The sequence below is a fragment of the Syngnathus typhle genome, linkage group LG1 (assembly GCF_033458585.1).
Source record: "Syngnathus typhle isolate RoL2023-S1 ecotype Sweden linkage group LG1, RoL_Styp_1.0, whole genome shotgun sequence".
Lineage (NCBI taxonomy): Eukaryota > Metazoa > Chordata > Actinopteri > Syngnathiformes > Syngnathidae > Syngnathus > Syngnathus typhle.
Genome location: NC_083738.1, coordinates 15,346,549 through 15,362,246, shown reverse-complemented (window position 1 = coordinate 15,362,246; position 15,698 = coordinate 15,346,549). Strand labels below are relative to the sequence as shown.

The 15,698-nt window shown below is 40.7% G+C and overlaps 1 protein-coding gene across 10 annotated transcripts in view; it reads left to right on the top strand.

The window, feature by feature from the left end:
* diaph2 (diaphanous-related formin 2) overlaps nucleotides 1–15,698 on the top strand; it is a 314,194-nt gene that overhangs the window by 107,843 nt on the left and 190,653 nt on the right. For 9 of the 10 annotated variants that reach the window (XR_009713933.1, XM_061273960.1, XM_061274039.1 and 6 more), the window contains 6 exons: nucleotides 2,367–2,483; nucleotides 7,274–7,392; nucleotides 8,752–8,816; nucleotides 9,793–9,897; nucleotides 13,020–13,082; nucleotides 14,564–14,923. Coding sequence is in view for 9 of the 10 variants with exons in the window: in XM_061273960.1 (XP_061129944.1) it covers nucleotides 2,367–2,483; nucleotides 7,274–7,392; nucleotides 8,752–8,816; nucleotides 9,793–9,897; nucleotides 13,020–13,082; nucleotides 14,564–14,923 (829 nt within the window). In the remaining variant the exon portion in view is untranslated. The remainder of the gene's footprint in view (nucleotides 1–2,366; nucleotides 2,484–7,273; nucleotides 7,393–8,751; nucleotides 8,817–9,792; nucleotides 9,898–13,019; nucleotides 13,083–14,563; nucleotides 14,924–15,698) is intronic. The other variant, XM_061274540.1, reaches the window with a different exon arrangement.

Here is a 15,698-nt window from a genome sequence, read left to right as displayed (position 1 = left end):
CTGTGTCCGGCTCAGGTCCCGGTGCAAAGGAGGTGGCTGTGGGACGCTCATAAATATTAAGTAGCTGTGGAATGGTGATTGATTGACCCTATCCCTGACCTACATCCCACTGCCACTCATGTTTATTCATTATTTGGCAAGAGAGAAGAGGGGTCATTGAATGGATTGGTATTCTACGTTGGGTCTATGTCTGCAGCTTAGTGATAGATAGCACCACTTGGATACTTTCCCAGCCTTGAGTTCCTTCTTATGTCCTCTGCAATGTCGCACTAGTGAAGCCAAATTGAATCTCACGATTGTTAATTCTCCCGGACCTCATCCTCAGCTAATACAAGGCAGGAAATATATACGGTATATAATATACCTGAGAGGGATTTCTATTCCCACGACTCTCTCGCCTCAAATTTGATATTAATTAAAGATTGATATTAATTAAAGACACTGTTGAAAAAAAAGGTGTCAAACATCAGCTCCAACACAGTTGGTGGAAGTACAGGACCGAAGTATTGTTTTTTTCTTTAAAAGTCATGTTCCTCAAGATGGTGATGAAGTTGGACAAATAATATAAACAATCTCCTCTTGTCCCCCCCAAGACACAATTTTTATGTTTAAAAACGCTGGTCAACATCACATTTTTATCCGAGATTTTTGTCTCCTTTAACAAACGGCACACATATACTGCCTTCTTTTGGTTGGTTGAAATTTGAATCGTACGGCCGCAGACATTCCACTGTCCTAAGTTTTTCAGTAGCTCCATATCTAGTTCATGCAGACTTGACACTTTATTTTGCCAGAATTTCAAAGATATGAGTTGTAGGTTACATTTCCAATAACTAGTCAATAAAACAAAGATTACTGCAATAAAAAAAATATTGTACAAAATGCTATTAAGTACTTGTGACAACAGGCTCTGTATATGCCCCAAGCAAGCAGTTACGACTTAAATTGCCATTTTAAAGCTATTTCCCTTCTTGTACAACAGATGCAAGGATAATATTCTGTGCCGCTACATTTAATGAAAAGTGAAAATGTCACCCACCTAATCACTTTAGTCCTATGTACCGTATTTTCCGGAGTATAAGTCGCACCGGAGTATAAGTCGCACCAGCCATAAAACGCACAATAAAGGGGGAAACTTGAGTAGAAGTCGCATTTTTGGTGGAAATTTATTTGACAAAATCCAACACCAAGAACAGACATTAAAAGGCAACAGGCTGAACAGTACAGTATGCTAACGTTACATAAACACATAAAAGAGGAACTGAGAATGTGCCTGACATACCATATTAAGAGTTATTCAAATAACTGTAACATAAATACATTTATCAAACCATCTGTGTCACTCCAAATCACCAAATCCATCGAAATCTAAGTCCTCTGTGTCACTTATAAACCACTCCGCTGACTTCGGAAGTAAATGCGGCGCTGACGTCAGACTCCGTCAGTTGCGGTTCCGATTATTCAACAGACCTATATAACTATATATCAATCCTACCGATTGAGGTAGGAAATTCTCATCTTGGTCTTTGTGTGTACATCAAAACTTTTTTCAAACAGAATGAGGTTCCGAGGGGAAATCTTTTTTCTCACATCAACAACTACATAGTGCTGGCGTTGTATTCAATATCACCCTTTAAACCCCCAAAGGCTATTGGAAGTTTGACAAGCACAAATCAAATATTTAATAGTGTTGATATATATTTATTTAACCGTTTAATGCAGTATAAAGAGCTGAATATGTTAGTGTTGTATGCAGAGAGTGATTGAAGAATGAAGAGTGTTGCAGATTGAGACATGTGAAGGATTTGTTTTAGATGTCGAAGCCATCAGTGCTCCCTTCTGGGGCAGGCTGACAGAAGACACATAATCAATACCTTTTGCAAATTTAATAACCCGAGATTTGCCCCCCCACCCTCTTTCCTTTGCCACAGAGTGAATGCCACATTCAATCAAAAAAGTGACTCTCAGCATAATTGTTGTTCTGCAAACGAGTGTGTCTCTCCGTCGTACTCGCCTTAAATGTTCAAACACTTTCAGCATCTAATTAATTTTTTTTTACTTTGTAGGCATGCGAGTGACAGGTAACCCAAGGGAATTATTTTATTCCGTTTTTTCCCCCCATGCTTCCTTCTCTTCTTTAAGTTAGATGTTATCAGGGTTTTCAGCTCCCTGAAGAGAACTGATAAGAGGAATCACATCTGTGTTTGCTTTCACCCTATGATGCCTGTCAGGATGCGGAGGTGTGAAAAGAAAACAAGAATGTATCAAACTGTGCATTTGAATGGTTATGGTTGGAATAAGGTGTTAGGAATACATGAATTGAGCCTGATGAGGCTGATTGTTTCCTTTAACTTTACCCCCTCCACTGACATGAACGAGGTGTATCATCTCTTATCCAACATGGTGAAAGACACGGGCTCCGAGGCCTACTTCCTGTCCATTCTGCAGCACCTCCTGCTCATCCGGAACGACTACTACATCAGGTAAGTTAAACACTGAAAAATAGATGCTTTGGTTAGATTATCACCCACTTAAATAAAACACCTAACCTTAAATAGGCACTTGCTTCTATAATGACTGCTAATATATTATGTGTCCTCAAATAGCCTCTTTTCTAACAGATGCCATACCTCAGTTAATTTCCCTGTTCGATGTCCACGCAAATAAATGCCTCACCTCAAGTAGACAATTTTTTTTTTTTGGTGATCTCTGCCTCAAATTTACTTGATGCCCATTCTAAGAAGCAAATAACTGATCTAGAAAGACACTACGTTTTCAGTGAGCTATTCTGAGATACCCCCTGGAATAATTAAATCAAATTTGATAAATTGTTAATTAATCAATTAATTTTTCAGCTCACATAAGAACTCTAACTATATCTCTCACATGCAGCATCAAAGTAATACTTACACATCAACAAAACTCCTCATCTATAAGACCTCACTTAAAAAAAAAAAGGACAAAAACAAATGCTGCCTGTCACTATTTGAAGAACATGCTGCACTTTCCATTGCAAGCTATTTAGTCCAGCTAGTGGTTTTTTTTATAACTCGCTCGCTCGCTCGCTCGCTCGCTCACTCACTCACTCACTCCCTCCCTCCCTCACTCACTCACTCACTCACTCACTCACTCACTCACTCACTCACTCACTCACTCACTCACTCACTCACTCACTCACTCACTCACTCACTCACTCACTCACTCACTCACTGACAAATCTGGACGTTGTACTCTAAAAATGTGATGGATCTTTACAGCATAACATTTTTAAATACTGCTCAATAGTGTTACTTTTTAACTTCCACCTTTGGAGAGAAATTGTCACCGGACAAGCACGAATGACACTGATGAATTCGATGATGAGTCAGGACTTTTTTGCAGACAGCAGACTTGTATAAAGAACGTTGGCTATGATCAGAGGAGAGAGATGAATTTATCATAGACAAGTTGGTCTACCCTTGGAGTTATAAATAATGCATCGCTCATCTATAAGGAGGAAACAAGGGAAAGGGATTCACATTAAAAAGCTGCAGCCACTTCCTCCTCAGATTTAGTGGCCATGTACCTCTTTCCAAATGGGCAATAAGAAGTCAATTGAGTCAGTGAGGATCTTCGAGAGAACTGCTCTAAACTAAGATATATTTCATATTTTATAAAAAAAAAAAGTCATTTGTTTCCATTATGATGAGTGAGATTTAATTCATGTTACTTTTGTTGATAAAACAGACACCAATGTTGCTTTTTCTGACTATACGCAGATAAAACCAACCTATGTACAAGGAGAAGATGCTAACTCCACACAGGAAAGCTAGAGCGTGGATTTGAATCCACAACCTCAAAACTGGGATGCAGATGGGCTAACCTGCCATCTACTGCCCTCAGGGTGGTTGGCATTGCAAGTGGCACAATTGTCAAATTCTGCTCCACTCGCCCAGCAAAGAAACATGAATTGATATGTATTATTTCGACATGAAATAATCTATTGAATGTGACATCAACCAGGTTTCATCCTAATTCGACTTAATTTAATAATGTTTCCGCACCATTGTTTGAACAAATGCTTACATATTCATGGTAAAATAATACAATACAACATAACACAACACAATGTAAAATAATATAATGGCATGGTGATGCACTGGTTTGCATATCCGCCTCACACTTCAGAGGGTACAGGTTCAATTCCACCTCCTGCCCTCCCTGTTTGGAGTTTGCATGTTCTCCTGCGTGGGTTTCCTTCGGGTTCTCCAGTTTCCTCCCACGTTCCAAAAACAAGCATAGTAGGTTGATTGAGCACTTTAAATTGCCCCTAGGTGCTGGCAATCAGTTCAGGGTGTCCCTCGCCTACTGCCCTATGACCGCTGGGATAGGCTGGGACAAGCGGTACAGAAAATGGATGAATGGATAGTACAATACGATATATCATGTCATATAATCAACTATTCATACTATTACTGCTACTACTCCTCCCACTGTGACTATTTCTACTACTGACGATGGTTGAATCCATGTTTAATTAATTCATGATTTATTTTTCTGGATATTACTCATGTTCAACCTGCCTACAACAGATTTTCATTTTAAAATTCACTCCACTGTAAAAGTCAGATAATTTTTTAGTTTTTGCTGGAGGTGATGCATTTTTTTTGTATAGACTGTCCATTGTCTAAACGGTGTCTTTAGACAATGTTCTGCAGTGTTGCAGAAAACAGAAAGAAAGAAAGAAATTTCTAGGTGTGACATTTATACTGTATGTTGAAGGATTATTTGAGAGAGGGTGTCAATTAGAGTTGATTATCTGAGTAAATGCAATTGCAATGTTAACAGTTCTAATGTATGTAGTATATGAAACTGGGCATATTCTAAATTGGCCCAAAAACATTCAAGAGCCATGTCATTGCTCTCAGTTGTTGCTCTTCCCTCGGGGACTTGGTTTATTTTTGATAATTAATCTCTCAGTGCAAACCTAATGAATGGGAGCACATCAAACCCTCCCTGTAAGTATAGAGCAGATGTGCTCTTTTGGAGCACGCCGATATGGGGATTACATTGGCTATGTGGAGCAGAGCTGAATCAAGTGACTGGGATAGTGCTCGGCAGCGATTGGAAGAACCGGAGGTGCCAGAGTCAAAAAAAGGAAGAGGTGGGGAGTGATGCAGCGGGACATATGTTGGCTTTTTTGGAGCCCACCGTGTTGAGCCCTGACAGTTCTGGGTCACTCTTGCCGTCACTGCGGCCGTCTGGCTGTGGTGAAAGATGCGGGGCGGTGGTAAAATAGGGCAGCTTATTGAGATAAAAACGCAGGGTACATGGGTGACAGTTGTAAGATGAGCAGCACTGCACTTTAAGCCAAGCGAGGCGACGCTCGCGAGTTTCATCCAATCACGAGTGGGCGAAGCTGCCAGCTCAAGCTTTAAAGAATGGCATTCCATGCATTAAAAAAATGAAAGCGTCTAAATGTTTATTCTCATTTCTCCTTTACTTTGCCTCAGACTCTTTGTTTTCATAAGAGTATTTTTTTTCTCAGCTTGGGTCCACATATATATACATATACATATATATATATATATATACATATATATATATATCTCACGCACGCACACATACACGCACACATGCACACACACACACAGTTGGGCAAAAAATAATTGTCAGCCACCAATTGTGCAAGTTCTCCCACTTAAAACATGATGCTTGTAATTTCCATCATAGGTACACTTTAACTATGAGAGACAAAATAAATAAAAGAAATCCAGAGAATCACATTGTCTGCTTTTTAAAGATTTTATCTGCAAATGATGGTGGAAAAACCGTATGTGGTCAATAACAAAAGGTCATATCAATACTTTGTTATATATCCTTTATTGGCAATGATAGAGGTCAAACGTTTTCTTCACAAGAGTTTGACACACCGTTGCTGGTATTTTGGCCCATTCCTCAATGCAGATCTCCTCTAGAGCAATGATGTTTTGTGGCTGTCGTTGGGCAACACGGACTTTCAACTCCCTCTAAAGATTTTCTATGGGGTTGTGATCTGGAGACTGGCTAGGCCACTCCAAGACCTAGAAATGCTTCTCACAAAGCCACTCCTTTTTTGTCCGGGCGGTGTGTTTGGGATCATTGTCATGCTGAAAGACCCAGCCACGTTTCATCTTCAATGCTTTTGCTGATGGAAGGAGGTTTTCACTCAAAATCTCACGATAAATGGCCCCATTCATTCTTTCCTTTACACGGATCAGTCGTCCTGGTCCCCTTGCAGAGAATCAGCCCCAAAACATGATGATTCCACCCCCATGCTTCACAGTAGGTATGTGTTCTTTGGATGCAACTCTGCATTCTTTCTCCTCCAAACATGACGAGTTGAGTTGTGACCAACAAGTTCTATTTTGCCTCTGTCATTTCCAACAAAGGGTCTATAACAAAGTATTAATAATAACTTTTGTTATTGACCAAATACTTATTTTCCACCATAATTTGCAAATAAATTCCTTAAAAATCAGACCATGTGAATTTCCTGATTTTGTTTTTATTATTTTGTCTCTCATAGTTGAAGTGTACCTATGATGTAAATTACAGCCATCTCTCATCTTGGAAGTGGAAGAACTTGCACAATCAGTGGCTGACTATATACTTTTTTGCCCCACTGTATATACATATATATATATATTTTCGCCCCATGATTTTTTAAATGAACTAGGGGTTAAAGCCAAGCTTAGAAAATCATTATTCCTCAGTTAGGAACTCATCTTAAATGGCAATCTATTTGCTAAATGTCACAAGCAATTAAAGTAGATAGTTTCACCGCCAAAAGGTCACGTTTGCCGGCCCGTTCCTGCATCTCATACACACAACCACACGGCTGTATAACCGAGCTAACTTCTAACTAGCTGACATGTTTTTCTGTTCATTGTGCTTTCAATTACGCACATTACACTGATTAGATTTACACATCTCTTTTTATGGTTGCTGTAATTGACCAAGATGATTGCAAATTACACGTGAGGGCTGGCTGTCACCTTGAAATGGACACACGAGCATTCGCTCGGTCGCGGGTGTGCCCATTATCTGCTCATTTCAAGACGGGAGTGAAACAAGTGATCAAATTTAACAAGACACTCTGCTATTTTCTCCATTTTGCACCCCCCCCCCCCAACTTGGCATTTTGTGACCTCTATTTCAGATGAGGGACTAATTTACACTTAATTAGTCGTGTCGAGTTTGTGTCCATCATATCCTTTGTAATTGTTCTGCTTTATTATTTGTGACCTGCCAGGCCTCAGTACTACAAGGTGATTGAAGAATGCATCTCGCAGGTGGTCTTGCATCGAAGTGGTATGGACCCCGACTTTGGCTACAGTCGCCGATTAGATGTGGACTTCACCCATTTGATTGGTAAATTTTCCTTCTTAGTGGGGAAACTTTTAAAATTTCCAATAGAATACAATCTACACAAAGAACTATTGATGACCATTTTTATGCGCAGTCTATTAAAATTCCAAAAGGGAAAAAACTCAATCCATGCTCACAAATTGTAGTATAATCATGAAACTAGAAAAGCATTGTTTTAGACTAAGCAGCTAAAAATTGTGTTGAGAAAAACAACTATGTCCCTCCTAGATGATCGTTTTATCTTTAGAATGGGATAGATTTTTATTTGTCATTGTCACCTGTACAACTTTAAAAAAAAGTCTGAGATTATTTTGCAAATGTAACCGTTCTTTATTTTTTCAATGCAATCGTTATTGTCAATTTAGATTGCAACATGTAAAATAGATTTCTTTATATTAGGGCAGAGAATCACTGATCTATTTTTAAATATTTTATTATGCAGAACGAGTTTTGTTCATACTGATCCATAATAGTTCTGAGTCAGTCAAAAATAAGAATCATTAAAAGTTTTAACTCCAAGTAAACATCCTTGCTCACGTTGCAGAATTATGACCGACTGCAAGAAAGTTTGCAATGACCCACACAAAAGACACATGGACCACGAGGTGTCTTCATTCTTTTTTCAGCTTTTTTTTTTTCAGCTTTTTTTTCTTTCAGGATTTTGTTTTGTTGTTTGGTCTGCTTCTTCCCTAATAATAGCTATTTCTCAGTAAGATATGCAATTTAACAAGAAATAAAAATAATAACGACAAATGAAAAGAAAATACATAAATACATGATAATTAATGTCCAGTATTTTGATCTTTTGCTAAAGGAAGATATGCATGCTTGGAGACACGGACACATTCCCCCAAACACACACACGCGCACACGCACACACGCAGTCACGTACATTGAGGGGAATAATTAATGTTCACGTGCAGCCCCCCAAGTGTCACTCGCATGTGCAGAAGAGATGACAAGCTCTGTTATGGTTACCTAGTCACTTACCCAGCTAACGAAAGGCCCCAAAATATTTAATCTATTCTGGAATTTTGACTTTTGAGCTGTCATCTCTTTGTCCGTCTGCCACTACATCACAATAAAACCAATAATTTAACTTTCTGGAATTCACATTATGAGGGAAAACGTACTAGATGTCCAGTTGGATACATTATAAATCAAAATGGGGCTCATACTGTCATATCAGTACGCAAACTAAATTCAGGTATGAATTAAGGAGTTTTTGCTTAATCCTCAGAAACAAATAAATGTCAGTTAAAAAAAAAAAACTTCTTTGGCAGAGGCAAGGGCAGGTAACAATGCATGGAAAGGTGCGTGTAATATATTGATGTGTGTGTGTGTTTATTTGGTTTCTTGCAGATCAGTGTGTAGACAAATCCAAAGTTGAAGAGAGCGAGCAGAAAGCTGCCGAGTACTCCAAAAAGGTGAGGCATTAATCACTTCAACAGGCCCCTTGCTTGGCCGAGTCCTATCAGGAAAGTCTTTTCTTCCGCATTGCTCCCAGACAAGCTATCGATTTTCCATGCTTTAATCAATACCTGGCTGCGACGCTACATGATCCGTATCAGCGGTACAAGAATCAATGGCGAGGTTCTGATTTGTGCACAGTACCGGGCTGCACTTAAGTTTTGTGCAGGTGTTTTGATGCATCTTTGCTCTGAGAGAGACCTTCTTAATACGCATTTCATTGCTGAAGCAGTAGAAATAGACTGCAATTTGTTTCATTTGCTGGTCCACTTCCAAGTTGTTTTAATTTCAACACCAAAAATTCTGTTAAGATCAATTATATTTAAAAAATGCACTCAACTCAACTTTATTTATAGTGCACTTTCAAAATAACCAGTAGCTCCATACAAAGTGTTGCATTTAAAATACAAATCAGACATACAAAAAGCCAATGAAAATTGACAGATGCACAATTTACCTTTTGATGCTAACTGCTCTTGTTTTTTTCCCCTCATGCTTCTTGCAATGCAATATGAATTGATGCTAAGTGAGGTCAAAAGTTAATGCATACAATTAGAATGAATTTTTAAAGCGTGCCATTGTGACACGGAGGCGCTTCCGGCTATGTTTCTATATCTTTTTTTCTTAGGCTTAGCGTCTTAGTAGCCCAGTGCGTGCACCCTGCTGGGTCTGTGAAGTCATTGCGCTGACATGTCTTGGTTTTGTGCAAAGGTTAAATCCATCAACATGTATGAAAACCAGCCCTGAAACAAAGATAAAGGACAACAGGACTCCCGGGTGATGAAGACCGCGAATACAACGCCTTGTTTTTTTTGGCGTCTGTTGATGTGCCCCGAGGCTGCTCTCTGGAGACGCCCCGCCGCTCTCCAGCCTCCGCCGCCTTGTTTTCATCAGTGTGCACACGTTGACATATTTGTGTCCTCGTTCTTGCAGTTTGACGAGGAGTTCAGCGCACGGCAGGAAGCCCAGGCTGAGTCTCAAAAGAAAGAGGAGAAAATCAAAGAGTTGGAAGGAAAGATCCAGGCCCTGGAGTCTCAGGTAAATCCGCCCAAAAACAACCTGCGGTTATTTTTGCACTCAACATCTCAATCTTTGGAGAGCTTTTCGCACCTCTCACAGATGTTCTCTAAGTGGGTATGCCAACATTTGATTTAATAAAGGGTCAATCTCCTTAAGTTGGAGGTCTTAATGTGGCTGAGGCTCGGCATCTAAGCTTTTCCAATGTAATTTTATTATCTTGGAAGTGGATTGCATTTCTTTTTTACCGCCTCCGAAAACAGTTCTTCCTGAGCAAAACCTCCAATTCTCAGCATAGAAAACTACTTTCCTATTTTAACCCAATTGCAAACATTTTAGCAGCGTCTTGAGAGGAAAGAGCAGTAATGGGTTATAATGTAAGCCAATTTTGATGGAGCAAGCAAGATGAAATCATGGCTGCACACCAACGGCACCGTCAGACCCAAACTTGCGCATCACTTCCTCCCTTCCTGATTACTGCCTGCTCCTTTTAATGATATCACCGCAGTTTAGTGTCTCGTCTCTTCCCCTATTTGTTTCAAATGTCATCTTGTACAACAAAGGTATATCTCTCCTTTAGAAGCAAAAAAATGCTAATTTTCTGCTTAAAGTTGGTGAATTTATCTATTATCTAAATATAATATTTACAGTCTCGCTAAAGTTTTGCCAGTAATTTGTGTGAGACTTAATGGAGGTAAAGAATCAAGCCCTAGCACGCATATCAAAATAACAAACAGCCCATATTGATATCTTAAAACGGGTGGCCAAGTCCAGTCCCCAAGATACCCTATCCAGCCTGTTTTAGGTGTATCCCTATATCAACACACCTGATTGCTATCTGTGTATAATCTCCATAAACACAAACAATGAAATAAAATTTGCGGAAAGTCTTCCCCAAGGTCCATAAATACCCATATTCGTGTGATTTAATTGTGCAACGGCAGTAACAGCCAACCAAGTGCGGTTTTTGATCTTGTGTGAGTTAGTCGCGTGTACCTCTCCAATCCTATCTCAAGTGGTGAACACGACAACAGCCTCTCTGATAATTGTGAGTGTATTTTGCCGCCTTCATCCGCGTTCGACAGAGCGCCGCTAAAACCATTGACTTAGCGAGCGAAGACTCTTTAGATCCCGCGTTTAACGCTTACCATCAAAGCCTCCCTGCCGTCACAGGCATGTGTTTTTTTTGTCATTATTTTTTAAGAATGAAATGGAAGGGAACGCTAACCTTTCATCCGAAGAGACAGCTTGTCAGATATTAAAACACATGCATGCCCAAGTCGCTTCCGCTCACCTTGTTTGCCACAACCAGGCACATTTAATGAGCGCTGCTCTACCAGGAACTTTGGCATTGTAACAAGAAGCCTGTTTGATGTGCCTTTTTGATTATCCCCCAATTGAGTGGAGTAATGCCACTGCCTGTAAACATCAACAAAAGGAGATGGGAATCACAACAAGTGGGGAATCATCCGCCCTTCCCCAATCCTTTTGCTCGTAGCATATTCACTGCAATCGGGCTGGAGATATGATGAATAATGTAGCAGTACAGTGGTACGCAGCGGAACTCTGCATCGTCCCATTAATAGCTTTTAACAAGCTGACAGACTTGAAGCTGACCTCAATCGGCCCCCGGGAGTAGATGGCGGTCTGCAGTGGTCAACCCCCCCGACCCAGGCTAGAATTTGCCCTTTTTTTTTTTAACACATTCATCATGCAAATTTAACTAAACAGAAGGATCTGGTAAAACCTCACCCATTAAAATATGTATGGAGTAATCTTCCAAACATTTCCATTAAAATGACTATTGCATTCCGGTAACGGCCGTAACCAAACATGGTAAACTTTTGGTTGTATTGAAATCCAAGTAGTGTAAAATACTGTAAAATACGTCTGCGTAGTATGTCACGTCTACGTCAATTGTTTTGCCTGGACGCGGGTGTGCAGTTTCACGGTTAACGTCTCCTGTTGCGTTAAAAGCCGTTGTTTTGAGACCACTGTTTTCTAAATCACACTAGACATTATTACTGACTTCAGCAAATTATCAGTTTGTGGTAAGCTGCATTCCTATGGGAAAGTGCACACTGTTACAGCAATACCTTGCTTATGCTTGGTTCGGTGTAAAATGCAAATTTGGTTTCGTGATGTCATTTTCTTAATTTTAATCATTGCTCTGTGTTTAATATACAGACACAGGATCGGTATATTTGGTCGACCCATCAAAATTATATAGATATAGTATAACTTTGTAAGAGTAGAACGTGACACCAGATCAATTGTAGTCTTTGGGAATGACTGTATGTGTCCAATGTGAAAATTCCAGAGGGGGGGAGGGAACCACCAGACAGGTATGGGAACAGGCAAACATGAAGTAGGAAGGACCAATGCGGAACTTGTACTCAGAGACAGAAAAGCTAGATGATTTCCAGGAAAACAGAGAAGCTTAAAGTTCAGAGACAGAGAGATTTTAAAAAAAAGGTGACCAATCCAAAGAGTGGTGGAGAGCCTTACATGAAAGCGGAACAACAATGTAAACACTTTTATGGTCTTTACGACACAATGATTAAAGATGATTGACTCCTCCATGGATCAGGCACTCATGTTTGTAAACAACGTCTCAGCATTGTCTCAGCTTCAAACAAAATGACTCACATACAGAAATGACTGTCACACATCTAAGAACATTGAAATGTATTTCACAATACCAAAACGAGAACCAAAAACCAAACAGAAGAGGTGTTTTGAAGGAGCACACGTTCTGCTTTTACATGGAAATTTTCCTTTGAAGATACTGTAGATGACCTGATGTATTATGTTTGGTTTTGAGGTGTAAAGGCACGCTACACTCTGTCTCTTGCACATCAAACAAGCTCATTGAGGGGAAAAAGGGGGATGCGTGATGCACCGGTCCTGTGTAATCCGACACCGTGTCCTCTTTGACTTTGCCTGCAACTTTAATACTTGTCTGCTCCATGTACTGTATGTGTCGTATGTGTATCGCACTCTAGTCGTGTCGCTAACCCTCCTTCCCATGTGTGTCTCGGTTAGCTCCCCAATTTTTGTGATTTGGCTACAATGTGTGTGTATGTTCGTGTGTGTGCGCGCGTGTGTGTGTGTGTGTCTGTGTGTATATTTGGCATCTGCAGTTAACTATTGAAAGTGACAAGCTCAAAGAAACCCAGAGACTCATCAGGGACTCTGAAGCCAAGGTGGGTGTCCTTGTTGCATGTATGGCCCTTTAACCACCTCACAATTCATCCAACCATCATCTTCAAATCACACATTTGAGGAAAACCTTGAATAGTGCCATGATCATTAGAGAAAGCGAGAGTGACAGAAGGTGTGTGTGCGTGGGTGTGTGTGAGAGATGAGATTGTGACGTAGTATTTAATCACATAGCATTCAGAGTTAATTACCGGCCACGCTGACCCCCTCATTGAGTCTTCAGTATGAATCCAGATCATTTTTATATAAGCCCATCATCAATACGGAAACCAAGCACACTCTTAATTTAGCAGTTCATTTCCTTCCATTTGCTTATATCAGCACTGAAAGAGGAAATGGGCCCCAGAGGCTTTGAGATTGACAGACACATAATTGTCACATCTGTATTGTCACAGTGAGGAGCTCTAATTTTAGCCCTGATAAACAATCAGTCATTATGTAATGAATCACAACATCATTGAAAGAGATGCCAATCACATTCTAGGTAAAGTGACTTTGGAGGGTGCTCATAAGTGTGACTGGGTTGGGCAATGCACATACCTAATAAGATGAGAATCTCGTACACACCGTGCCCGTGTTTGGGTGACCTTAATTGCCAAATTTGCTTAAATCTCTATCTATCTATCTATCTATCTATCTATCTATCTATCTATCTATCTATCTATCTATCTATCTATCTATCTATCTATCTATCTATCTATCTATCTATCTATCTATCTATCTATCTATCTATCTATCTATCTATCTATCTATCTATCTATCTATCTATCTATCTATCTATCTATCTATCTATCTATCTATCTATCTATCTATCTATCTATCTATCCATCTATCCATCTATCCATCTATCCATCTATCCATCTATCCATCTATCCATCTATCCATCTATCCATCTCTCCATCTCTCCATCTGTCCATCTGTCCATCTGTCCATCTGTCCATCTGTCCATCTGTCCATCTGTCCATCCATCCACCTACCTACCTACCTACCTACCTACCTACCTACCTACCTACCTACCTACCTACCTACCTACCTACCTACCTACCTACCTACCTACCTACCTACCTACCAGCCCAGGAGCCGCGTACTAGTTGTCGACTCCCCTTTCACGTGCCTGCTCTGCTCACAACACAACAACGCCGCGCACTTCCCGGAAAGAGGAAGCAAGCAACAATGAACTGGATTTCAAAATAAAGTCGCGTCTAATGTCTGAGGTCAAACACGGCGATATAAATCGATGTTTACGTTTAGCATCGATGCCAATAAATCGTAGAGCATTATATCGATTAATCGATGTGTATCGATGAATCATTACACCCCTAATATATAACAAAGATGTAAGTCTTTAAATCTTTTTGGTAACACAATAAAGCCTCCCAGCTGGTAACACTAACGTCTTTGGCCTCTTGATTCAAATGAAAAAACAAAATAAAAAGCAAAAAACTCCATCCAAGTCTCTTTGCAGATTGCAGCTGGTCCAGCTGCGCCCGGAGCACCACCTCTGCCACCGCAACCGGGAGGTGCTGTGGCACCCGCTCCTCCACCTCCTCCACCGCCTCCCCCAGGTGGCTGTCCTCCACCACCACCGCCACCTCCTCCTCCCGGCCATGCCAGCGGTCCACCGCCCCCGCCGCCGCCTCCTCCAGGCGGGGGACCTCCACCGCCGCCACCCGGGTGTGGGCCTCCACCGCCTCCACCTTTTTTTGGGGGCCCGGGCGCACCTCCTCCGCCTCCTTCAATTCCTGTCCTCAAACTGCCATATGGACTTCAGCCCAAGAAGCTTTACAAGCCTGAGTCCGTGATGAAGAGAGTCAACTGGAATAAGGTATGCTCAGACAAAACTCACTGCACCTTAGATTGAGAATATTAGAAGCCGAATCACTCCTCAACTTTGTTTTATCATTTCTTCGACTACTTTCCTTTTACCACCACACCAAAGACAGGTACAAGCGATGACAAAGAGGAAAGTTAAGAGTTGTGATAGTCATTTAACAGGCCTACGTAGACATCTTCTGTCGTCATCTTACATAATAAAACATTAAATACCAAAAGGGAGACTAAGGGTGTATTTAGACCTGACTGTTTGGTCCACTTTAATCAGACCAGGGTTCGATTGTAACGCTGGTCCGGACCTTTTGTGCAGGTGTGAATACACGCAAACGAATCCTGGTGCGGATTAAAGAAACGGAAAAAGTGGTCTCGGTTCGCTTCCAAACAAACTGGTGTGGTTCGCTCCAGGTGTGAATACAACCTGCATAGATCCGAACCAACAGCACAAATATGCAGAGCAGGAGTGCAGCACGTAGGACTCACATGTTTTCCTCCATTTGCGGGTCTGTGCTCTGTGTGCCGCCCTGGTCATTGCTGTCTGGGAGCACAGATCGTCACAAGCGTGGGTGTGTTTACAAAGTACACTTCACTTGCAAAATGTACAGTCTTAATGGGAACGGCCCAGACCAAACAAGCGACTAAACGACTTTTCAAATCTGAATACACCCTAAGTATTTGATAAATGTGAATGTACTTTCTTTTTCTATGTGCCTTACTCTGAAGCCACCTCAAGATTTTTAACTTTAGGCCAGTGTCACATTCTGTAACCC